Source organism: Protopterus annectens, chromosome 10.part0 (genome assembly GCF_019279795.1).
Source record: "Protopterus annectens isolate FY-2018-M chromosome 10.part0, PAN1.0, whole genome shotgun sequence".
Classification (NCBI taxonomy): domain Eukaryota; kingdom Metazoa; phylum Chordata; order Ceratodontiformes; family Protopteridae; genus Protopterus; species Protopterus annectens.
Window position 1 is genome coordinate 1,385,342,521 of NC_056744.1, and position 24,943 is coordinate 1,385,367,463.

Below are 24,943 nucleotides of genomic sequence, written 5' to 3' on the forward strand. Positions count from 1 at the left end.
AGACCCAGTGACAGCAGCCCTGCAAGATGCTTCTAAAGCATCAAAACCACATTGCAAAGTATGTTTACCAACCTGGTCAGCAGAATGCATTAACTCTTGTATATCTTTGTGTTCAACACAGTCAGGAATTAAAATCATTTTATTTTTAAGTAGTCCCATAATATGCTGCTGATACTTTAACATATGAAACTGGCAATTTAAAGCCCTAATGGTCAAAGTAGCAGAAGTGTACATCTTCTTACCCCATCTGTCTAAATCTCTACAGTCCGCAGCAGAAGGGGTAGGATTATCGGCAGTAGTAACCTTAATGCCTTTTGTTCCTTGGGAAATGGTCTCTGGATCCGCAGTTTGATTGTTGAAGAGGAATTTGTGAGAGTTAGGTACTCTGTAGTAGCTGTCAGGTTTCCTGGGAGCTGGAGGCAAAGTGTCTGGGTTAATGTTGGATTCCAAGAAAACATCATCTACAATCTCCAGAACAGGAAGGATAGCTAGAGGCCTGTGTTGAGGCAGGTTTAAAAATTCCTTACGTCTCTTTTTGGAATGAGAATTGTCCTGGTTTTCCCAGCAGAAATGCTCCCCAAGGGTATACAAGGTTTCACCAAAAGAAAAATCTTCTGGAGGGAAGCAGAGGGAATGGAATCCTCTGCATCAGAATCCTCATAAGTTATAAGGGTAAATCTTGGTAGTCAGAAGGAACAGAGATATCAGACTCCTGATCAGAAGAATCAGAAAGAAAATCAGTTCTAGGTCTCAGAGGGGGAAGGCTGGCTTCCCCTAATTTAGGTTATAAGGTCTTCAGCCATTCTAATCATTTGTTTTTGAGACATATGGGCCTGAGAATGTGCTTTGGTCATAGGTTTTCTAGGCGTAGTGCGAGCTTTAGGCCAGAGGAATTTGGAATTCTTAGCTTGAAAAGAAGTTGTCGGTTTAATATGAAAATCAGTAGGCCTAAATACACCCTCAGAAGCCAGTGCCTGCACAGCGGCTCCGGACCCATCCAAGGTAGAGACATCCACAGGTTCCACAGTCGAAGAAGCATCTCGCAGCATACCGGACTCCGAATGGTTCTCAGTAGAGGCCAGCATATCTGTAGTAGTGGGTATCAGGGGCTGTGAAAGTGCCTCACTGAGTACTGGCGGACTGGCGACTAGCTTCGTCGGCAGTTTTGGACCTATGCAGTCTGTCTCTGTCTTTATCCTTACATTTTTTTGGAAGATCGGTAGTCGGATGGCTTAACGAAGCCATTTCACAGTATGGAGATGAAGAATGAAAGTATTTAGCTACAAAAATAGCCCGACGATGAATAGTTCGGGCGTTGAACAAGGCACAAAACTGACAGTGAGGGACGTGTGGTCTGGGCCTAAACAGGTGACGCAGTAAGAATGAAAATCTCTGAGGTATTTGCTTTCCACAGGCAAGACAATTGTTAATTTTTTCTGACATCGGTTAGAGCAAGAAAGAAAGGTCCCCAATGGGATACTTATCTTTTTGAAGACTTTAGGTCTGAAATTCGAAAACGAAAATTTCAGGAGTCGGCCGATCAGCACTCACGAACTGCTTCTGCTTCGGGCACTGCACAACAAGAAAGACTGATGTAATGGCGTCGGCTGCATGTTTTTATACCCCTGATGACCTGACGTCATGGAAGAAGCGACAGCATCCGACACAGAAATCCAAAGACTCTGGTATTCAGGCCAGCTGAAGGCTAGCTGCAGGCAGATAACCCAAATGTGATGACTGCAACAGTGAAACACGAAGAACATCCCCAAGCACATCCTCAGAAAAAAAGGTGCCTAAAAGGGATCAAAACTCTAACACACACAATGTTAACTGAAATAGTGGACAAGTGAGGATAAATGAGAGAGACCCCTTTTCTTGTGTGAGAAGGTCTACCCTGTAAGGTTACTTGTGGTGATTGCCCCTGGCTAGGTGAAGAAGGAGGAACCAATGGTGTGTGGGCCAAAAGGGAGTCACCAACAGGATTTTGGGGGAATCCTGCTCTACCTTGAGCAGGACTCTTGAAATTAGAGGAAGGAAAGGGGAAGGGATACCGAAACATCCCATTCCAAGAAAGAAAATAGGACATCCACCTTCCAAGCCAGAGGACTTGGGACTCTTATTACAAAAACGAGGAAGTTGTCTGTGTAAAGGGGAGGCAAAAGATCTACCTGAGGAGTGCCCCATCAATGGACATATGCCAACGATGGACAATGTCCAGAAACACATCTATATCATGCATCCATTTGTGAGCCTGCTCAAATAGTTTGACACTATATTTTGCTCTGAAGGACTGTATACAGCCTGAACACTCACTTGATACTGGACAGCTAGATCCCAAACTTGAAGAGCTAGTCTGCAAAGAAGGTAGGACCATGTCCCCCCTTGTTTGTTCGTATACCACATCACTGTGGTATTGTCTGTGAAAATTTTGAGAGGCCCTGGAAGAAATCTTCTGTAACTGTTGACACTCAGCTGGGGTGCTTGCTGTGTACAGTCTGCATGTCCTCCCTGTATTTGTAAGTTTTCTCTAGGTACTCCAGTTTCGGCATACATCACAAATATATAGAGTAGGAAGAGTGGTGACTCTAAACTGCTCACAGGTGTGCAAGCAATATGCATGTGATACAGAAGTAAACTCTTTCGGGGGGGCGGAGATTTGGCTGTTAATGGTAAAATGTTCATAGTTACCCATTTGTCTGCAAGTGCATGTGATGGCTGCAGAATGGTGGCACTCTTGGTGGGTCTGTCCCCTCAGCAAGAGCTAGTGGTCTAATGCATAAAATACTCTAACAAAATGTTTATGAAAGAGGTCATCTTGAAAGCAGAAGTGGCTTTATTATTAGACCCATTCAGTGCAATTAATCAGAAAGTGAAACTAAATGAAACCTCACCTTTCCACCTGTCAGGTTGCCTTCCAGATTCCATAGGTGACCACTTACCAACTTTCTTCCTCAGACAACAACTACAACCCATCAAAAATACTCTATATACACAAACTCATAACAGAAAACATTTCTGTCCTTAAGCACTCCTAAACACCTTTCAGCTTTGTGACCTGACCCCTCTAGTATCTCTCCACCTAGATGCAACTGTAGCTTACTTTAATAAAATATTCCTTGATATATTAAACAGCCAAGCTCCTCCTAGAACAATCAGAGTTAAGTGAAATCATGCTTCCTGGCTCACTTGAGAGACCAAGCAGTTACTAAAATCCAGAGTTAAAGCTTGGTTGCGACAGCACTCTAATAGAAGCCAAACCAACCTACTTTACTATCGGCAACTAAGAACCATACCAAAAAAAACCAAAAAAAAAACAGGTCAAGTATGATAAAAAATCCTACTATTTTGCCAACCAACAAAAATATCAAAATAATCCTAAAAAAATTCTGGGCCACCACAAAACAGTTATTACAACCTGGTCACTCATCAACCCCAACACCTACCACAACAGACTCTACAGGCAATATTACCTACACAATTCAATACCTACTTTACTAACACCATTCTCCTACCAAAAATAATGCTAATGCCCCTCTATCTATTCCCTATAGTTCAAAAGATACAATCAATGCATTCTCCTTCCAACCAGTTTAAACCAGCTGCATAAAAAACAGTGCTTAACAAGCTTAAACCCATTTCTGTCACTGCTGATAATCTACCTTCCGAATACCTCAAAATAGCTGCCAACATTATGTTTTATCCAGCCTCCATACTAATCAATTGTTCCATAACACAAAAGCATGCCCCTAAAATCTTGAAAACATCTTATATTTTACCATTACATAAAGGTGGAACATCTACAGATTTCTGTAACTTTAGGCCCTTTGTTATCTTATCTCCCCTATCAAAAATATTGGAAAAATGTATACACTCCCAGCTCATGAATTACCTACTTGCTAATAAACTTCTTACCAATATTCAACATGGCTTCCGACCCAACCATAGTACAACTACAGCACTCTTAAGCTTCACAAATGCAGTCAACCAGTTTAGAAACAATGGACAACTAGTTTCTTCCATCTTTCTAGACATGTCCAAAGCAACTGATACAGTCTCTCACCAAAAACTGCTCAATAAACTCTCTACCCTAACTCTAAGCTACTCTGCCCTGAGCTGGTTCCATGATAACAGACATCAAACTGTCAAACGGAGATATGATTACTCCTCTGTGCAACCTGTCACAATAGGTGGTCCTCAAGGCTCTGTCTTAGGCCCACTCTTACTTACTATCTTCACAAACTCTATACTGCTACCCACCTTGCCTCAATCATACGATAAGCAGATGACTCCACACTCATCTGTGCAGTACCCAGACACACTACTCCAACATATTACTCAGGAGTCCTTCTCGGCTCTTGAATCTTGGCTCTCTGACTTTCAACTAATTCTCAATCCCAACAAAACTTAGTGAATGCTCTTTTCAAATAACAAAACATCAGACCTCTTGCTTTCCTCACAAATAAAGCTGTCCAATAACATCACTATAGCCCCTGTAACACATACTAAGCTTCTTGGTGTTACAACTGATAACAATATTAAATTTGATAAAGACTTATCCTTAACCATAAAAAAGGTCATATAAAACTTTCCTCACAGACTCTTAAGACAATCTATTGCCAGGACTCGCTTACTTTCTACCCTACTTTATGCTTCGCCTATCTTTACCAACTTAAAGAAAACAGACCTTGCAAAACTAGATGCTTGTTATAATAAAATTGCCAGATTTGCCTCTAGCTCCCCATACAGAACCCATCACTGTATTGCTCTACCCAGATTAAACTGGCTTGAACTACCCAACCTCCTTACACATTCCCAGCTCATGACAGCACATAGCATAGTTTACAAACCTGACAAGTGCCCAGTACTTCACAACCTAATTCATCCTCAAGTCAATAAGACACTTAGAATCTTCTGACAAATTTCTACTTCAAGTCACAAAAGAAAACAACAAATATGGTTGCTCTTTATATTCAAATAAGATCTTCAAGACTTGGAATTTAATCCCCCAGCACATTCTTGCCAACTCCAATTACTTACAATTTAAAACACTTCTCAAGCCTCACCTATGTGATTCTTGGCTTTGTTCTTGTCTAAACACCTGGCTGATCCTCATCTCTCTATACTGTACACCTCTTCTTTGCCTTTTTGATATCCCCATTGCATACTATAAGTCCCTTCATTGAGATATCTTATCTTGCTCACCCTCTCAGTTTCTTGTCCTACTCATTTATGTTTCTCTGTATCTTCTATCTTCTTTGCCCATTATTCACCTTAATTTATCCTCTTGGTCCAATATTCCACCTTGTACCACTACCTACACTTTCTAAACTCAACACATTCTTCTATCCTCTCTCCATGTAAATATATTGCTATTGTTATGTATAAGACAAAATCTTTAGTATTTTTGACAATTTTATCTAGTACCAGTTCTATTTAGGTATTTTTTTGTATTGTTTAAATACTGTTTGGTTTTGTATGTAATGGAGCTTTCACCAAGGGCCACTGCTGAAAATGGGCTGTTGCCAAGTTGGATTATCCCAGTAAACATATGTCAAATAAATAAATAAATACCTACCAAAAGACAGAGTCTGGAATTTTGGAATCACTGCATATAAGTCCCTGGGAGGAATTGATGGACTATTTTTTTTAATGAAAATGGAAAAATATTCTTTACTTGAAAGAAATGAGTCGTCCATTAGGAGCTCCCTGAACATTCTAGATGGGAAGGGGGGGGGGGGGTAAGTCAATCTGCACATTATCCCTCTCATTTATATAAATATATGTATATATATATATATATATATATATATATAGATATATACATATACATATATATATATATATATATATATATATATATATATATATATATATACACACACACACACACACACACACACACACACACATACACCTATACATACATATATATGTATACTCATACATTTTCTAAATGACACACACATGAAAAAGAAGTTATGTACTCACTATAATGTTCCATCTGTGTAGTTAGACTTCATTTGTCATCAACCTGCGGGATATCGGATCCGGATCGGATCCGAGACGGCAGTTTCACCAACATCTGATCCGAGCTCCAAGCTGCTCCCCTTACCCATAATACCCCTCCTTCTCCTTCATTCCCTCAGATCGAGTTTGCTATACCCCAAACATGAACCCAACCCTAAAAACCACTAAGCCATCTGAGCTGCCTTACATGGAAGAACAGGGGAGCCACAAGGCACCCTCTCTTGTCTGCCAAGACAGAAAGCGCCAAGAGAAGCTCAGGGAGAAAGAGGGAGGGACGGCTGATGACAAATGAAGTCTAACTACTCAGATGGAATGTTATGGTGAGTACATAACTTTTTTATCTGAAGTAGTTAACTTCATTTGATCATCAACCTGCGGGACAGAGACCCCAGCTACCAGCAAAAAACCCTGGGTGGCCTGCATGGAAGGATATTTTGTAGCACTGCAGAGCCAAAGGATGCTCTCCCTCTGGAAACCATGTTCAATTTATAATGAGAAATAAAAGTATGAGATGAGGACCAAGTAGCCACCGAACAAATACCATCCAAAGACACTCTAGACCAAAAGGCAGCTGACGTAGCCATGGACCTAGTAGAATGGGCATTTATCCTACCCAGAAGAGACATGTTTTTATCTTTGTAAACCTGAAGGATGCATAGAGAGATCCATCTGGCAATAGTCACCTTAGAAACCGTTTTATCTCGGAAGGTTTGTAGCAAAAGACAAACAACTGGATAGACTTGCGATGGGCTTTAGTCCTGTGTAAGCAGAAGTGTAATTGTCTATGAACGCCTAACAAATGCAACTTATATTCACCCCTGTTCTAAAAATTTGGAAAGAAAACAGGCAAGTTGATTGATTAATATTCATTTCCGAAGCCACTTTGGGTAGAAAGGAAAGATTAGTACGGAGGGAAACCCTGTCTTTATGAAAGATCATATGTGGAGGTTTTACAGATAATGCTTGGAAGTTCCGAAACTCTCCTAGCCAAGGTAACAGCCACTAAAAAGGCTGTCTTCCATGATAAAAATCTCAGGTCCACAGAAGCAGCAGGCTCAAAGGGTGGAGCAACTAAGGCCTGTAAAACTAAGGTAATATCCCACGTAGGGGTAGGATCCTTAACCAGGGGTCTTAAAAGAAAAGTACCTTTAATAAACGTTTTGCAAATTTTGAGGAAGCTAAGGAAGCCATATTTTCACCTACATGAAAATTAGAAATGGCTGCCAATTGAACTTTCACTGTAGATGAGCTGGCACCCTGCTGGAAAATGTATGCCAAAAACTCAAGAACTGCTGGAATAGGAGCTGTGAATGGGTCCAAGTTCCTCCGAAGAAGCCCAGATAGATAAATGCTTCCATTTGCTATGGTAAATATTTCTGGTGGACGATTTATGAGCTGCCATCAGAATAGACTTAACTGGGGAAGATAAACCGGGAGTCCTAGCAATCAAAGGAACTGAAGCAGCCAAGCCATGAGCTGCAGACTGCCCAGGTCTGGATGAAGGCCCCTCGAGGGATGTGAAATGAGATCTGGTATGGGATCCAGAATAGAAGGAGGAAAGTACAGTTTTGTACCTACCATAAATGTAGATGTTCGAGTGTTAATACAGCTGCAGTCATAACAGATGGGTTTTCCTGCTGTCAGGCGGGTCCTCGGTCAGCCGAATTCCAAAGTCTAGGTCCGGCGTCGGATGTAGTCGCTTCTTCCCTGATGTCAGTGCAACAGGGGTATAAAAGAACCAGCTGACGCCATTTTCTTGAGTTTTTCTTGCCCCAGATGTCAGGTGCCTCCAGAAGGAAGGCAATACATAAATTTATGTAATGATGCAATGCAATATAATCAAAAAACAGTAGTTGCAAGCAAATACACCATAAAAGAATACCCCAATCAGGTTTAATGAGGAGGTGTTAGCCATTAGGCCTGTCCCAAGAGGGGAAGGAGGGAGGGAAACCTGGACTGCAAGCTGTATTAGCACTCGAACATCTACATTTATGGTAGGTACAAAACTGTACTATGTTCATCGTGCATACAGCTGCAGTCATAACAGATGGGTAGAATCCCAAAGCTAAAAGAGGGGTGGGTAGGCACTAGGTGGAACTAGGAGGAGCCAGGATACCCTGCAAGACTGCAGTGGCAAAGCCTGCTCTAGATTTGGAGTATAATGGTAAGTGATAGCGCTTGGAGAAGGTATGTACAGAACTCCAAGTGGCTGCTTCCAAAATATCTTTGGTAGGAACCCCCCTGAGGAAAGCTGCAGAGGTAGCTGTGGCCCTTGTGGAGTGAGATCTGATGCCTGCAGGTACAGTTTTACCATGAAAAGAGTAACAAAAATGTATGCAGTGGGCTATCCATTTTGAAATTGTCTGTTTGGAAATAGGCTTCCCTTGAGCTCCTGTAGCATAGGACACAAAGAGTTGCTCTGATTTTCTGAAAGGCTTTGTTCTGTCCAAATAATAACGCAGCTGTCTGTGAATGTCCAAGGAATGTAGTAGTCTCTCCCCTTTGTTTTGAGGATTAGGGTAAAAGGTAGGTAAGTGGATAGCCTGATTCAAGGCTACCCTGGATACTACCTTTGGCATAAAGGACGGATTGGTTCGTAAGGAAACTCTGTCCTGATGGAAAATGATGAAAGGCTGCACAGCCATGAGGGCTTGTAGTTCCGAAACCCTGCGAGCTGAGGTGATAGCCAGAAGGAAGGCTGTTTTCCAGGACAAATATTGCAGTTCTGTTGAAGCAGCTGGCTCAAAAGGAGGCAAGGTCAGTTTTTCTAGAATGAAATTGAGGTCCCAAGCAGGTACTGGTTGTTTCCTTGGGGGTTTTATATTTTTAGCCCCTCTGAGGAACTGTCTTAAGAGGGGGTAAGAGAATAAAGGAGGATCAGTGTTGTATTCTGCAGAAATGGCTGAGGCATGGATTTTGATGGAGGAGAATGAAAGTCCACTGCTTAGCACCTCAGCTAGGTACTGTAATATTTGAGGTAAATTCAGTATTCCAGGATTCTGACCCTTTTTCTCATTCCAGGCACAAAACCGTTTCCATTTTGTGGAGTAGGCTTTTCTAGTAGAAGGCCTTCTGGCCTCCAAAATGACATCCTGCACCTCCTTGGAGAGTAGGGTCTGTTGTGAATTTAAGGAATTTTCCATGCGGCTAGATTAAGTGTTTTCAGCTGACTGTGAAGGGTTTTGAAGTTGTGCTGAGTCAGTAGAAGAGGCATTAGAGGCAGGATCCATGGTGGGGAATGCGTCAGGATTCTCGGGAGTGGGTACCAGTGTTGTCTTGGCCAGTCTGGAGCAATGAGAATCATCTTTGGTCTGTCTGCTCTGGTTTTTAATAGAACTTTGGGCAGCAGAGGAAGAGGTGGAAAGGCATAAACTGTCATTGTTGCCCAACTGAAAGAGAGTGCGTCCACTTTCCAGGCCTGTGGATGAAAGGTCCTTGAGCAGAATTTTGCCAACTGGTGATTTCTGTGGGAGGCAAAGAGATCTATGTCTGGCCTCCCCCATGTTTGAATTATCTTTGTAAACACTTGAGGATGCAACTTCCATTCGTGTGGATCTGTCATATTTCTGTTTAGGTTGTCTGCCAGCGTGTTTTCCTTGCCTGGCAGGTACTGTGCTTGAAGTTCGATTTGTAATTCCAGAGCCATGTTCCAAAGAGACATGGCTAGCCTGCATAGGGGGTATGAATGGGTTCCTCCCTGTTTATGTACCACATTACTGTGGTGTTGTCTGTCCTTATCAATAGCTGGCCGGGATGCAGTAGGTCTTTGAAAGCTATAATAGCATTTATTACTGCTAGCATTTCCTTTTGATTGATGTGTAGGTGCTTATCTTTTTGGGACCATTTGCCCTGAATCTGTCATGTGCGCCCCCCAGGCGTAGTCCGAGGCATCTGTTGTGATGACTTGATTTGCTTGAGGGTTGCAGAATGGGAGACCTGTGTTTCTTTGGCATGCTTGAGCCCACCACAGACATTCCTTTTGAAGACATGGAATCAGTGGTATTATTGTTTCCAAACTGTGGCTGTGTTGAGACCATAGGTTTTTTAGGTACCATTGAAGTTTTCTCATATGCAGCTTTGCACAGGGGATTAGTAGGATGAAGATGCCATGAATCCCAGAGCCTGCAGGATTTTCCTTGCAGTCAGCCTGGTGAAAGTTGCCAGTTTTCTGAAGTACTGAGTTAGTTGCCCTTGTTTCTCTGGTGCAAGGTAGGCCATCTGGGTGTTTGTATCCAAGCTGGCACCCAGGAAAATTATTGTTTGAGAGGGTATTAGCCTTGATTTCTTTTTGTTGACTGTGTATCCCAGAGAATTCAACAACATTATTACAAACGCCAGATGTTTCAGAAGTATGTGCTTGCTGTCCGCTTGGATCAGGCAGTCATCCAGATATGGGTATATTTGTATCCCTTGAAGTCTGCAGTAGGCAATTACTGATGCCAGGCATTTCGTGAACACTCTGGGCAGTAGATAAGCCAAAGGGCAATGCAGAGAATTGATAATGGGTTAAACCTGCAAGAAATCTGAGGTATCTTCTGCAATCTTGTCTGATTGGGACATGCAGGTATGCCTCCTTGAGGTCCAATGTTACCAGCCAAGACTCCTTGCCCAGCATGGGAAGAAGCTGCTGTAATGTGAGCATCCTGAATTTTGGCACAAGTAAAAATGTGTTTAGGATGGATAGGTCCAAAATAGGTCTCCAATCTTTTCCCTTCCTTGGTACCAGGAATAGTCTGGAATAAAAACCTTGACCCTGTTCTTGTGCAGGTACCTCTTGAATAGCTTTCATGTCCATGAGATCTGAAATTTGTTTTTGTGCCTCTGCCCTTTGGTTGTGTGGCAGGTTTGGCATGCCTCTCATTTTTGGAAGGGTGTGAAAGTGGAATCTGTAGCCTCTGTCTATAATGTCCAGGATCCATTTGTCTTCTGTGACAATATGCCACTTTTTCGAAAATAATGCCAGTTTTCTGCCTAAAGGTGCTGCCATTTGAGCCTTGCTTGGCATGCAAAGGGGAAAGTCATTGGTTCTGCTTTCTGAATGGCTGTGAACTATCCTCACCACCTCTTTGAGTAGGTGCTTGCCACTGTCTGCCTCTAAACGATCCTTGAGATTGTCCTCTGCCCCTCGGGCACCTGTATCTAGCTCTTTGGGGTCTGTCCGTGGCTGGAAAGGACCAATTTTTGGAAGGCCAATTTCTACTGAAACGTGGAGGTTGTACCTGTAGGAAATCTTTCACTGTTTGCATTGATTTTGCCTTTTCCTCCATTTTCTTTAATACCTCCTCAGCTTTAACACCGAACAATACATCTTTTTGCAGAGGGGCATCTAGTAATTTAGCTTTGACATGATCTGGTAAGGTTTGCTCTTTGAGCCAGGCATGTCTACGTATGACTGATCCTGTAACAGCAGCTCTACATGAGGCCTCTAAAGCATCAAAACCACATTGCAAGGTATGTTTACCCACTTGTTCTGCACTATGTATCAAATCCTGCAACTCCTTCAAGTCTGGTTGTTCAGGTTGTGACATTTTGCTTCTCAACTGCGATAACAGAAACTGTTGGTACTTTAACATATGGAACTGACAGTTTAATGTTCTCATGGTTAAGGTGGCTGAGGTGTATACCTTTTTCCCCCACCTTTCTAAAGCTCTGGAATCTCTCTCTGAAGGTAATGGATTTTTAGCAGTGGAGGCCTTAATTCCATTGGGACCCTGTGAAATAGTTTCTGGGCCAGCCGCATGGCTTTTGTATAGGAATTGGTGTGAGTCAGGAACCCGGTAATACCTGTCTGGCTTGACTGGAGCTGGAGGTAAAGAATCTGGGTTAAGGCAGGCCTCCGAATACACATCATCTAGAATGTCTAAGACAGGAGGTATAGCCAGAGGCCTTGTGCTGAGGGAGCAAGAGGAAATCCCTAAGCCTTTTCTTGGAGTCTGAGTACTCTTGGCCCTCCCAGTGGAAGTGTTCCCTCAAGGTATGTAAGGTTTCCCCAAAAGAGTAATCCTCAGGGGGGGAGACAGAGGGAATGGACTCCTCTGCATCAGAATCTTCAAAAGGGTAGTAAGAATGTTCCTGGTCTTCAGAATGCTCTGAAATAATGGAGGCCTGGTTCGAGGAGGGGGATTCTTCCTCCACTCTGGGCCTTTTGTCCCGGGGGGGGGGGTTGGGAACCCCTGATAAGAGTAATCAAATCCTCAGCCATTTTGAGCATCTGCTTTTTAGGCATGGGGCTTTGAGAAGGGCCCTGTGGAGCTAGTCTTTTAGTAGGCATGGCTGCTTTAGACTTAGTGAAAGCCTTGATGGAAAAAGAAGAGGAAGGCCTGTAGACACCTTGAGAGGTGGCAGGTCTGTCTAAACTCTGAGTTTCACCGCCAAGAGTGGCTTCGGTATCTGTAGTCGGGGTATGGGCCAAAGAGCCTGCGACCTCGAGCACAGAAGACACTGCCAATGAAGTGTCGTCGGTAGTCAGGGGCTGGGTAGGCGCCTCACTGAGAACCGGACCACCTGTAGTCGGCTTTGGCGTGGTGTCGGTAGAAGTTGCAGACCTCGTATGTCGGTCCTTATCTTTGCGTCTTTTACTCAAAACTGGAGTCGGAGTATCCGACGACAGAATGTAATTAAATTTTTTGCCAAAATAGTGTTGGGCGAACTCCGCCCGACGCTTAATAGTGCGTTTGTTGAATGTAGCACAAAAACGGCAGGCCGAGACGTCGTGGTCTGGGCCTAAGCAAGGTATGCAGAGGGAATGAAAATCCTTATGCGGTATTTGCTTCCCACATGAAATGCAATTATTAACTTTGTCTGACATTGGTCTGAGGCAAGAAAAGTTTTCCCAATGGGGTACTTAGCTTTCAAAAAGACTTCGGTTGAAAAAATATTCGTAATCTCAGGAGCTGGCCGACCAGCACTTGCGAACTGCTTCTGCTTCGGGCACCGCGCGGCAAGAAAGACTGAAGAAAATGGCGTCGGCTGGTTCTTTTATACCCCTGTCGCACTGACATCAGGGAAGAAGCGACGACATCCGACGCCGGACCTAGACTTTGGAATTCGGCCGACCGAGGACCCGCCTGACGGCAGGAAAACCCATCTGTTATGACTGCAGCTGTATGCACGATGAACATCTACAAGATGAGACCAAAGATAGGGAAACCAGATTTGGTGAGGCCAGAATGGGGCAATGAGGATAATTCTGCTCCCCAACTAAGCCTTTTGTAGATATTTTGTCATAAGAGGCAAAGGGGGATAAGTATAAAGAAGACCGGGAGGCCAAGCATGGACTAGAGTGTCCCTGGGGGATTCCCCCTGTGGGGGGATCACAGCGAAGAACTCGCTGCACTTCGCGTTGGAAGGAGATGCGAAGTGATCGCAGCAAGGCTGACCCCACGCGAGGAAGACCTGCTCTGCTACTGAAGGATTCAGAGACCACTCAAAATACATTAGAATAGTCCTGCTCAGTCTGTCCGCCAGAATACTGGACCAACCAGGGATGTGCATTGCTACCAGAAAATGGCTGGTAGAGAATGCCCATTCTCACACTCTCATGTCCTCGCAACAATGGGGATAGGATCTGGTTCCCCCCTGTTTCTTGATGTACCAGACCAGTGACACATTGTCTGTCTGAATTGCAATTGCTCCCAGAGGAAGAAAGGCATGAAGGGCCTGCAATGCTAAAAAGACTGGCCTCATCTCTAGGACATTGATATGCAATTTGGTCTCATTCTGGGACCACGTGCCTTGGACCGTCCTGCCTGAACAATGCACCCCCTCACTCTAGTTGGGAGGTGTCCATGGTCACAGTGGCTTGGGGAGGGGCTGCAAGAAATGGACGTCCCTCTATAAGATCCGGGGAACATATCCACCACAACAGAGACCTCCTGCATGCATTGCTTATGCAAATAAGATGTGTCAAAGGCAGATCTAAAAGGGACCATTGGAACACTAACGTCCACTGTAGAATTCTCATATGAAGGAGAGCACAGGAGAGAAGAGTAATGGTGGGTGCCATGAAAGCCAAGTCTCTCAAAACCGCCTTGGCCGGTGGAAAGTGAGACTGTAGGAACACAGATACATGAAGTCGTAGGTTCCGGACTCTTTCTGGAGTTAAAAAGGCCTTGGTTAGAGACGTATCGATTCTTGCCCTTAAAACCTGAACAGGGTCTAGAGAAGACTTGGCTATGCTGATTGTGATGCCCAGCAAGTCTAACAACTTCAGAAAAAAAATCTCTGGGCTGACAAAGTATTTGCCTGGTGTGAGCGGCGAGGAGCCAATCGTCCAGGTACGGATAGACCTGTATATCCCCTGAAGCCTCAGGAGAGCCGCTACTACTGCTATGACCTTGGTGAACACCCTGGGGCTGTGGTGAGACTGAAGGGTAGGGCTTGGAATTGATGGTGACTGGCCACTAGCCGAAAGCGGAGGAACCTCCTGGAGCATCTGTGCATTTTGATGTGATAGTACGCGTCCTGGAGATCTATGGTGCACATCCAGTTGTTCTCGGCAGGTAAGGCAGGATGGATTGCAGAGTGACCATCTCGAACTTCTCTTTGGCAACTGGCAGGTTTAGTGTAGAAAGGTCCAGAATGGGCCTTAGGTACCCAATCTTTTTTTTGGCACCTAAAAGAGCCTGGAATAGATGACTGTTCCGGACTGATCTCAGGGGATGGGCTGGATGACTCGTTTCTTTAGCAGCTTTACAATTTCTATAGCTGCTGCCTCCCTTTGCATGGGTGGAATGTCCAAAAGGTGTTTTGGTGGAACTGGAGGGGTTAGAAAGGGGATTGTATAACCTCTGGCTATTATCTATAGCATCCAATGGTCTGATGACAGAGACTCCCATGCCATCAAGTTCATCGACAGATGACCCCCAATTTCCTCCAAAGCAGAGCAGTCTGGCAAACCCTCAGGGCTGTTGCGCAGGTCTGTCCGAGAATGGTTCTCAAGACCCAAACATTTTCGGACCCCCCCCCCAGCTCTTGGCCGGCATCTGTCCTGACCCCCTCTGCCTCTAGGGGGAAGGTGAGTCACGAGTGTCCCAGGAATACCGAGACTTCCGGAACCACATCTTCTTTTGCCCCCTCCGATTCCTGGAAAAGGATCTTTGGAGGTTAGAGAAGCGCATTCCGATGGCAGACCGTGTCTTCCTGTCCTTCTCACTCTGGACTAACGTTTCACGAACTGTCTTCCCAAACAAGGAAGAACCATCGTAAGAGGCATTTGTGAAAGGCACCTTAAAGAGTTCTGTGAATTGATAAAGCCTGAGCCAGGTGTGCCGCCACATGGCAACGCCAGACCCGGCAGCCCTTGCCGCTCCTTCAGTGGCATGTGACAGGAGGTGCATGGACGTATTTGTAACCGCTTTGACAGTGGCCATTCTCATGGAGAATGTGCATTTATCCTCTGGAGACATGGACTCTGGGTGCAACTCAGTGAACTCCTTGACGAGGTCTCATTGTAGTCTAGTTACATGGGCCAAATAATTCAGCGCCCTTATAGAAAAGGTGGCTGAAGCATATGTCTGCTTTCCCAGACAATCCATCATCCTGGATTCTTTGTCGGGGGGGATGGACTGTAGAACTTTCCTGGGCCAATTCTTTCTTGGTGGCAGCTGCTACTACCATGGCGTCCACAGGGGACCCCTTGTTTTAGCTCAGTCTGTCTACTGAAGGGTTCAAGATCTTTTCGGGGCAGCTGGGAATTGGCTCCATGGTGTCCGGCTCCTTTCATGCCCTGGTGGTAATGAGGTCCACCAAGGGATCCACCGGGGGGGACGGGGGGGGGGGACGGGCTGTCGAAGGCCTCCAGGAACACTGACTCGTCCGAGGAAGGTTTGCGGGTGGACCCCCACTGGCGCAAGATTTCCATGATGTCTCCAAAGGAGACATCCTGGAGAAGGGGGGAATCTGGGGGAACTTTCCTCTTCCTCCAAGTCGGTATTCTCAGTGAGGGACTCTGGAGAGGAGTCCAGGTGCCTCCTTTTGCACGCTCACTTGTGAGGGATTTCTTCGGTGGGACTCTCCAGAGAGGGCTTACAAACTACTTGGGCATGGGCTGTTTCTGCATGGGAAAATGGCAGAAGACGCACCCAGAGGCGAGGGAGTTGGGGTGGTACCCAGTGAGATGGTCAGGGGCCTCGAGCCTCTGGAAAGAACCCTCTTCTCCACCACATCAAACGCAGAGGGGGAACGAGACTCCTGAGGAATTGGTAAGGGGACTGCTCTCCCCGGATCCATTGTGGGATCAGAGCCGACCCCGATGGAGCAGAGATACCAAGGGGCAGACCTTGACCAGACAGTGTCATTGCAAACTGGGAAAGGATCAACCCTTCGGATCCGACACCCAGGCTCCGGCTCCGAGAGCTGCTCGGGTCCAAAGCAGTCAAATCCGATGTGCAAAAGGTAATGGCCAGCGTTGATGTACCTGGTACCATACTGGGGGTCGGATCGGAGAAGGAGATATCGGGGCAAAAAAGGGAGAGGGAGCTAGCAAGACCCCCATCTGAATCTGGGTGTGAATAAACCTTTGCATCATTTTGTCCATGTCTGCTTCAGATAAACTATGGGTGGACCTTGACGCCATCGACGCCAACCAGGAGGGACAGTGTACAAAGGCCCTAAAAAGAGGCCTAAGCTCTTTTGGCTCCAGTGAAAATCTCAGCGATTGGAGGAGAGGGTAAGCTGGTCTAGAAAAAAATGCCTGTTTGGGGGGAGGACCTACTGGATCCGAATGGTCCAGGGATCTCTTCCTCCCCTTGTCTCTCTCTCTTTCTCACTGTCCCTGCTCCTCTCTTTCTTAGACTCCCTAACTACAGGCCTTTGATCAGGAGGTTGAGTCCTGGCCTGGGAGGGAGAGGAGACTGTGGTGGAAATAAAAGGTGCGGTCACAGCCATGACCGCAACAGAAGAAGAGACAGCTCGCTCCATTGCAGGCAAAAGTCCCTTAAGGATCAATTTAGCCCTACGATCCATAAGGGCTCTGGGGTTAAGACCTGCACAAATGGAGCAGTCAGAAGATAAATGGGCTGCCCCCCAGACACACAACACACAGAGTGTGGCCATCCGCAGGGGACAATTTATGGCCACACTCTGTGCATTTCAGAAAGATCAGCTTAGCCTGCTGATCAGCCATGTCGCACACACACAACAAAAGTTTAACCTAACAAGGTTGAACTGACTACCCAGCCCCAACACTCACACACACTCATTCGGAAGGTAGGGGAAGGGAGACTAGGCCTAAACTACCTACAAGACACAATGATGCTCTTTTTTTTTTTTAAACAAACGTGACACAAAAACGAGGGAAGTGGGGTAAGGGACAGAAGGAAGCCTACCTACACTAACATCACGCAAAAACACCCACGAAAGCTTGAAGAAATTCGCCTACCACACCTGGAGCTCTAGACCACGTTGCTTGGCAAAGCCACGACAAAAGAGATCTGAGGGAAGAAAGGAGATGGAGGAGTATTATGGGTAAAGTGAGGAGCTTGGAGCTCCGATCAGATGCTGGTGAAACTGCTGTCTTGGATCTAATATCCCGCACGTTGATGATCAAATGAAGTTAACTACTTCAGATCTAAGCTTTTTTTATCTGTTTTGTTACAGTACAACATAAACAGCAGCTCAAATGTCATATGAGTTTTTATAACTTAATCAAAATGGATAGGGTTGTACAGTACTCCAAAATTAAATATTTAAAAGCAAATAAAACACATATTAAAATTAAAAGAAAAAAAAAGAAAAACTCCAGTTCCTCTGGTATCTCATATCTCACTTTCACTTCATCCAAACTTCCTTTCTGCTGGCCTGATTTTCTCTATGTGACTTCCAGAAATACAAAAAATACTTAGCTGTGACCTAACCAGTACCTGTCGGACAGGAAACATGTTCTACATTCTACCCCTCTGTTGATACACTCTAGTGTTCTGTTTGCTGTTGCAACTACCCTGTCATAGTGCTTTCATCTAGGTATTATCAACAGCTCCAGAATCTAATCCTGCTTCACCAGCTGTTACTTCAGACCATGGTTATTTTGCCCCAAAGGTACTACTCTGCATTTCTGTGCAACAATCATCACCTTCCTGCCTTCCTGATCAGTCACTCAAAATCATTCCTCAGACTTTATCTCCACCACTGTATTCTATTATTGCACTTTTCTTTTATCTTGTATATTCTTTAGAGGAACACTACAAGTAAGTTCTCATAAACAATCCAAGACACTTGCAGAAGAAGGTAAGTCCATTCCAAGTACTGTAGTTCCTTTTTTTTAAATAGCACAAGCAAAAATAATAAAAAAATACAGAATATATATTGAAGTAGATGATATAACAACTGTGAACACAAAGGGCTTTTCGTCCCACCTAGTGGTGAGTCTTCTTCAGGTAAAGGCATTCACTAAAACCAGTGCATTTAAATACAGTCCATGGAGCAAGCATGTTGTTAGTCAGCCAATGGGTGAGGGCTATTCACAACACACTGATGATGCTGTGAGGGAAGTAATTACTTCCTTTAAGAGTTTCTTTCAAAACACCCTCTGGACTTGTTACAAGGCAAGTATACACACTCTCTTGTCCAGTATTGTGACATAGTAAATCATACTCATAATATGTAAGCATACAGTTATTAAAAATATTGTAGAAAATTGGATAAACTAGTCAATTACTTTATTGACTTCCATCAGTCATCACCAAACCCTTAAGTGATAACAAAGGCTTTAAGACTGTCCATCCCAGGATGGTGGGCTACAAGGCTGAAGTGCTAGCAGTTGAGAGACTCAAAGTTAATGAAGTATTCCAAGGCAAACAAACAATGTTTGTGAATTTTCTACACCTTTCTCTCTCTCTCACTCTTTTTTCCAATGATCAGCACTCTCATTATATGACTAGCTCATTCATTCATCTGAGTGACAGCTGGCCACAGCAGGCTATTATTCAGAAAGGCTTTAGGATTATGCTTAGCCCTAAGCACCACTGACCCCCAACAGTCTTATGTCCTGGATCCCACAATGTCACCTGAATGACTTATGGATGCTTCAATGAACAAGTTAAAATGAAGACCTCAGTGAGATTTTTTCTGCTACGTACTGGATCTTCCACCTCATAGGTGCAAGTCATTCAGATGGTGAGGCTGCCTTCCTTCCTCTAACTAGGATGGGTGAGCCAGTGTCAGATACTCATCTCCATAATCCAAGGCTGCATCCCTCGATGCCTTCAATGCCACTGCTTATGGGTCACAGGTCACCTGGGCTTTGATCTGTTAAATACTGCCACACTGATATGACTGCACGTCTTGGACTCTTGCCAAAACATCTGCTAGAAAGAGATCAAAACTATACAAGAGCACAACGATGTAGAAATAGCTTTTTTATACCCCCACACACTTAAGCTCAGTACAGAGGTTAAAGGGGGTATTATGTTCAATGAATATGAGGACTGAACATTTAGTCAGGCAAAACGCACTAGGAAAAAGCAGCTAGTTCTAACATTTAATGCTGGTGGACAATTAAAGTATATTGGTCAGGTTCTGAAGCAAGTAGAAGGATATACAATCTCATTACCATATACAATACCAAATAATACAGAATTTGAAACAGAAAGTGTGTTGTTTTTTCACTGTTGATAATGATGGTCCCCCTGTACTTTTTCTCAGAGCTGAAAATCTCTGCCATGGCACCATAAAATACTAGACCCAAAATGCCCCACCAGCTAAATTTATTTATTTATTTAACATTTGTTTACTGGAAAAGTCCGACTGGACACAGGTCCTTTTTCAGCAGAGGCCTGGGGAGAAAAGCTCCATGAGTAACCGAAAATTTTAATGCAAGTATAAACTAAACAAAATGTAGTATACATAAGAAAATACAAATTTGTTACATCTTGACAACAAAACCTAGGCTTTGAACATAGCTAGTACTATTTGTAAAGTATGACTTGTCAGGATATAAGGTTAAGACAGGCAGGTAGGAATAAAAGATTAAACACTGGGGAAGAAGTTTGATATGGTTGGGGTATACTGTGATGGACTAGAGTATTCACGAGGGGTTAGTACAGGAACACAGCCACTTATTTTTTAGATAAGCTTTAAGTGATGGCTTAAAGTGGTTAGTGGATGAGATTGGCAGAATGGAGTTAGGAAGGGAGTTCAAAGATTCTCCTGCAGTGTTGTTGGCCTTGGAGATTGTGAGTAAGTTATTATTGTAAGAGTGAAGTGCTCTGCTGGAACTGTAAGGAAGGATGAGATTTTGTAGTGCAGGGGTTCTGGTTGGTTTTGTTACAATTTTGTGAGTTAGAGAAGGTTGGTTGTAAATAATGTTGGGAAGTTCAAGCCAGTCTAGTATCCTTAAAGCTATACAATGATGTGTTCTATATGGGGAGTCAGATGCAAATGTAACAATTTTATTATAACATGCTTCTAGCTTAGATAAGTCAGTTTTCCCTGGATAAGTTAAAATTGGAGAGGCATAAAGTAGAGTGGAGAGCAGATGGTTTTGTGCTAATGTAATTTTGGCCATTTTGGTCAGGAACCTTTTGTGCCTATATAGACTTTTTTATTGTTAGGGAGATAGCAAAATAAATTTTAAGTTGTTGTCTATTTCCACTCCAAGAAGCTTTGTATGGGTTGTTGGGGAGATGATCTCCCCAACAATTAATGCATAAGGTACTTTTTCCTGTCAACTAATTCTTGCAGGTGGAATACCTCACATTAAAAATTAATTTGATGATATAGTAGCGAAACCAGAATGCAAAGAAGAAGCTCTTCCACTAACGAGGTAATTTTTTCCTTGCCCATAAGGCTTTACAGTTGTATATAAATTACTGTTCAATGCCTCTAATCAAAAATTATTTTGTAGGTGTGGTTATAGACCAGACCTGACTAAACAGTGAAACCAAAAAATAAACAGCACACTACAATCATCAGTTTGTGCATAATCACTTATAACTTTGTCATGAAGAATGCAATGCAAAATTAAATTAATTGGTAAACAAAGATGCTTCAGAATGTGACCAACAGACTTTAAAGCAAGATACTATATTATTTTTAGCTTTAACTATAACAGCTAAAAATGGAAGTTGCACATTGCAACTATACATATTTTAGGATAAAATTACTAAGCACAGCCATCTCCACCTATACAAAACCAGGCAGTAACTCATTTTGCCAAGAAAATATATGTTTACACTTTATTCAGAAATCATGATTTCAGCCACCCCTGTGACTAAGCAAGCTTGAGCTTTGGTCCTTCCAGCTTGTGTTCAGTAACTGTGCATCATCAGAAAAAGATCTTCTCTGTAAATATCACCTTACTGATAACTTATTAGCTCCATACATATGACTCATGTAGTTGGAAAGCCTGAATCGACAACTGTAAAATGTTTGCTGGTACCCACAGTAGTATAACCAGCACTGTTTTTAACATTTGTGACAGTACAACATAGCACTTCTACATTTTTTTACAGAAAAGAAAAACGTGATATAAAAAGGAAGACTGTCAAAAGTAGACAGGACAATTAAATATGCTTACAAGAATACAACTGCAGTTTAATGAATAAAACAGAAGCAGGAAATTAATTCACAAAATTAAATTATTTGCAGTTGGAGAATGGGCAAACTGTAGATCAGTACCCTGATTGGAGAATGAACACTCTCCAGCAGGATATTAATGTACAAGTAATGCCCGCTGAAAAACAAGTGGAGCTCAGACTGCAAAAAAAAAAAAACTGTCTGCCATTACTGTACAGTCACTAAGCAGCTGTTTAGTGAGTGTAAAAAAAAAAAAAAAACAAACAGAAAAAAGTGTGTGTGTGTGTGTACATATATATATATATATATATATATGTACACACACAAACACACACAAATGTTCCGGGAGTTTATGTTTCTGCCTGCATGTGTGAATGAATGCATGTATGAAAGCAGAGGAGACTGTGTGTGTGATCAAAAGACAGAGTGAGAGCAATCTTGTGAAAGTGAATGCCTGTAGCAAAGCAGAGAAGACTGTGCATGTGTGTAAGATCGAGCGAAAGAGAGCGATCCTGTGTGCATAGCAGTCAACTGTCCAAATTTTCGCAGAATATTCAGTGTTATGCCTCATATTTTTTGTCTGTTCCTCATAAAATTTGCGGTTTTCTGAAATCTTGCAGAAAATCCGTGAATTCTTAAATAATGACATTTTATTCTAGCAACTTTATAAGTTTATAACAGCAATATTTAAAATTTGTCCTTATTTTTGGGGGCTTTGTCCCCCATTACTTTTGGCTTTGGCCAGATTTTTGTGCTAAGAATTTGAGAGTTATGCTTGTATATGTCAATGCAGGTATGAAGCTAGCGTGTGTATATGTATGTGTGTGTGTGTAAGCAGAAAGAGACTATGTATATGACAGAGAGAGAGAGAGAGAGAGAGAGAGTAGGATCTCTGCAAAATGGTCGTGTTTTACTTGCTTATTTTTTTTTTTATATATTTTTGATGTAAAATGCTTCCTCCAACACCATTAGCATACACTACATAAAGTTTGAAACATTAAGAGGAGGAACTATTTTATATCAAAATATATATAAAAATAATATAGTACTTCAAAAAAAGTAAAACAATTTAACAGAGAAACCATCTTTAAGCGCAATAATGCCCTACAGAGTGTAATCATTTCTCCTTGATGCTAAAATTTTAGAACCATTTATCTACTTATTATGGGGTGGTACATTACACTTACAAGTCTTTGTAAGATACCTCGAAACAAGAACGGAATTTTTTTTGAGATTTACGTTGCATTCTTCCGATACCATGATAGATTTCCTTGATGTGAGACTTCCCATTGATAAAAAAAAAAGATTTACTACCAGCTTAAGCCAGTAAGAATGCTGGAAGGATAACCTTTTATGTCGTAGTAGAATGCATCCTCCACACATTTTTCCTAATGTGATTAAGAACTAACTTTTACGTACATCTAGACTTCATACAGTGGAAGACGAATATATAGCAGCCATGGATATAATGGAAAAGGATATAAGCGATCTGAAGTTAAGTAAGGTGTCTTTGCAATAAAACAATTGAGGAATACATCAGGCAGAACATTTTTTTACAAGTGGACTGCAATGGGTATAACCATTGAAGAATATAGAGCTACACAGGAAGAACAAAATAAATCCTCACTTATGCTAATGACAGTACATATATATGTGACATCATTAAGGAGAACAGGAAAATAATAACAGCGGATACAAAGATTAAGAATATTGTAGGTGATAACACCTCTATTCAGTTTTAAAGGAAACTGCAACTTGAAACAGTATCTCTGTTATTACACCAATATGACGAATAATGTGAGATCTGATAGAACAGGGACTTTTTTGTGTAGAGTTTGTATGTCATGTAAACATACTTCAAATATGACAGAATTTGTACATCCTATACAGAATAAGAAATATTATAGTCGAGCCTACGCTGATAGCAGTGCAAGACATGTTGTCTATATTGCCTAGTTTGATTCCCATAATTTTTTTCTTTAATATAAATTAATGAATATATAATATTCATTCTTTAATATAAACATTCCAACATTAACACACACCCTGTCAAACATTATTGCTTACATGTCATTAGTCCTACTACTTTGATATCTTAGCAATACAAGGCAACAAATCAGCAAAACACAGATACCCACAAGAGAAAAGATTTACAGATGTGCCTTTTTTTGCGATATAAACATAGTGCTAATATTTTATATTTTTTTGATCTCAAACTTAATCCTGTCTTGTATTCCAAGTCTGTGAATATGTACCCATGAACTTTATCAAGCAACAGAAATTGCAAACCCCAGCAACAGTTACAGTTAGTAGTAATGAATTCTAGGCTACAGAAGCAGCATCTCTAAAACCAATTTTTGCAGCTTTCCAGTGTTCAGAAATAATGCAACTTTCTTCTTAATTACCCTTTGTCAGTATGAGGGATCAGCAATGCAAAATATAAACTCACGCACCTTGGCAAATTACTTTATATTTCTCAGCATGATCTTTCTGCACAAAGTATAAAGTTGGATACTCAATAATGATCTTGTTTTTAAAGTTTTCAAGCAGACTTTTGCTGATATCCAGCTTGTGATACCTGTTAAAAGAAAAATAAAGTATATTATTGTAAATGACATGTACATTTGTCATATTTCTGTCAAATAGCAACAAATATCTTTCTGGCACAGTTCCAAACACAGTTTACCAAACTGTGCGTTACTATCAACAGCCCAAAGTTTATTAAAAATGGTGCAAAGCTATTTTACCAAGGACAGTTAATTTGCTTAGAAACTGCATCAACAGCAGAAATATTTCAATTTCTTTGAAGCATCAATGTTCCAGAACTAAATGCATAGCTTTGTGATTTTTTTGAAACACCAGGCTTCTAAAAATGAATGCATAGCTATAAATGGGTATGTCAAGAACTTTCCCACTTTTTCCAAAAACACACTTGGTGGATATAGCTCTGTCCTTGCTCTAACCCTGACTAATTCCCCCCACTTTACTACTGTTCACCCAACTATGGTCTCTTAGCAGTGTCTCTGAATCCTACCTATATTACTATGTACTGCCATGTGATTAAGAAAAATCTAGAATGTATTTTATGTAACAAAAACATATATGTACCTCATAAATGTTGGCCTGGGAACTTCGAAAATTACCTACAAATACATTGTATAACCTCTATTCTTGAATTACTCTTATAGTGGAATGGTTTCATTATTTAAAAATTTCTCTGGATTGTATTTCTCTATTGTATTTTACAGTGTATTATGTTGTCTGTCATGTCTACTGTATGGAGCTTTTCTCCCCGGGATCTGCTGAAAATGGACATACATCCAGTCAGACCTTCCCGGTTAACAAATGTAAAATAAATAAATAAAATATACAAAGTACTTACTATATATGCCTTTTTATGCTG

The 24,943-nt window shown here is 42.3% G+C and overlaps 1 protein-coding gene across 4 annotated transcripts in view; it reads right to left on the reverse strand.

Annotated features, from left to right (window-relative positions):
• The window catches only part of ZNHIT6 (zinc finger HIT-type containing 6), a gene marked incomplete at its 5' end in the record, with an annotated part of 1,270,195 nt that overhangs the window by 645,738 nt on the left and 599,514 nt on the right, over positions 1-24,943 (reverse strand). For all 4 annotated transcript variants that reach the window (XM_044086022.1, XM_044086023.1, XM_044086024.1 and 1 more), the window contains 1 exon segment: positions 23,994-24,118. In XM_044086022.1, coding sequence (XP_043941957.1) covers positions 23,994-24,118 — 125 coding nt within the window.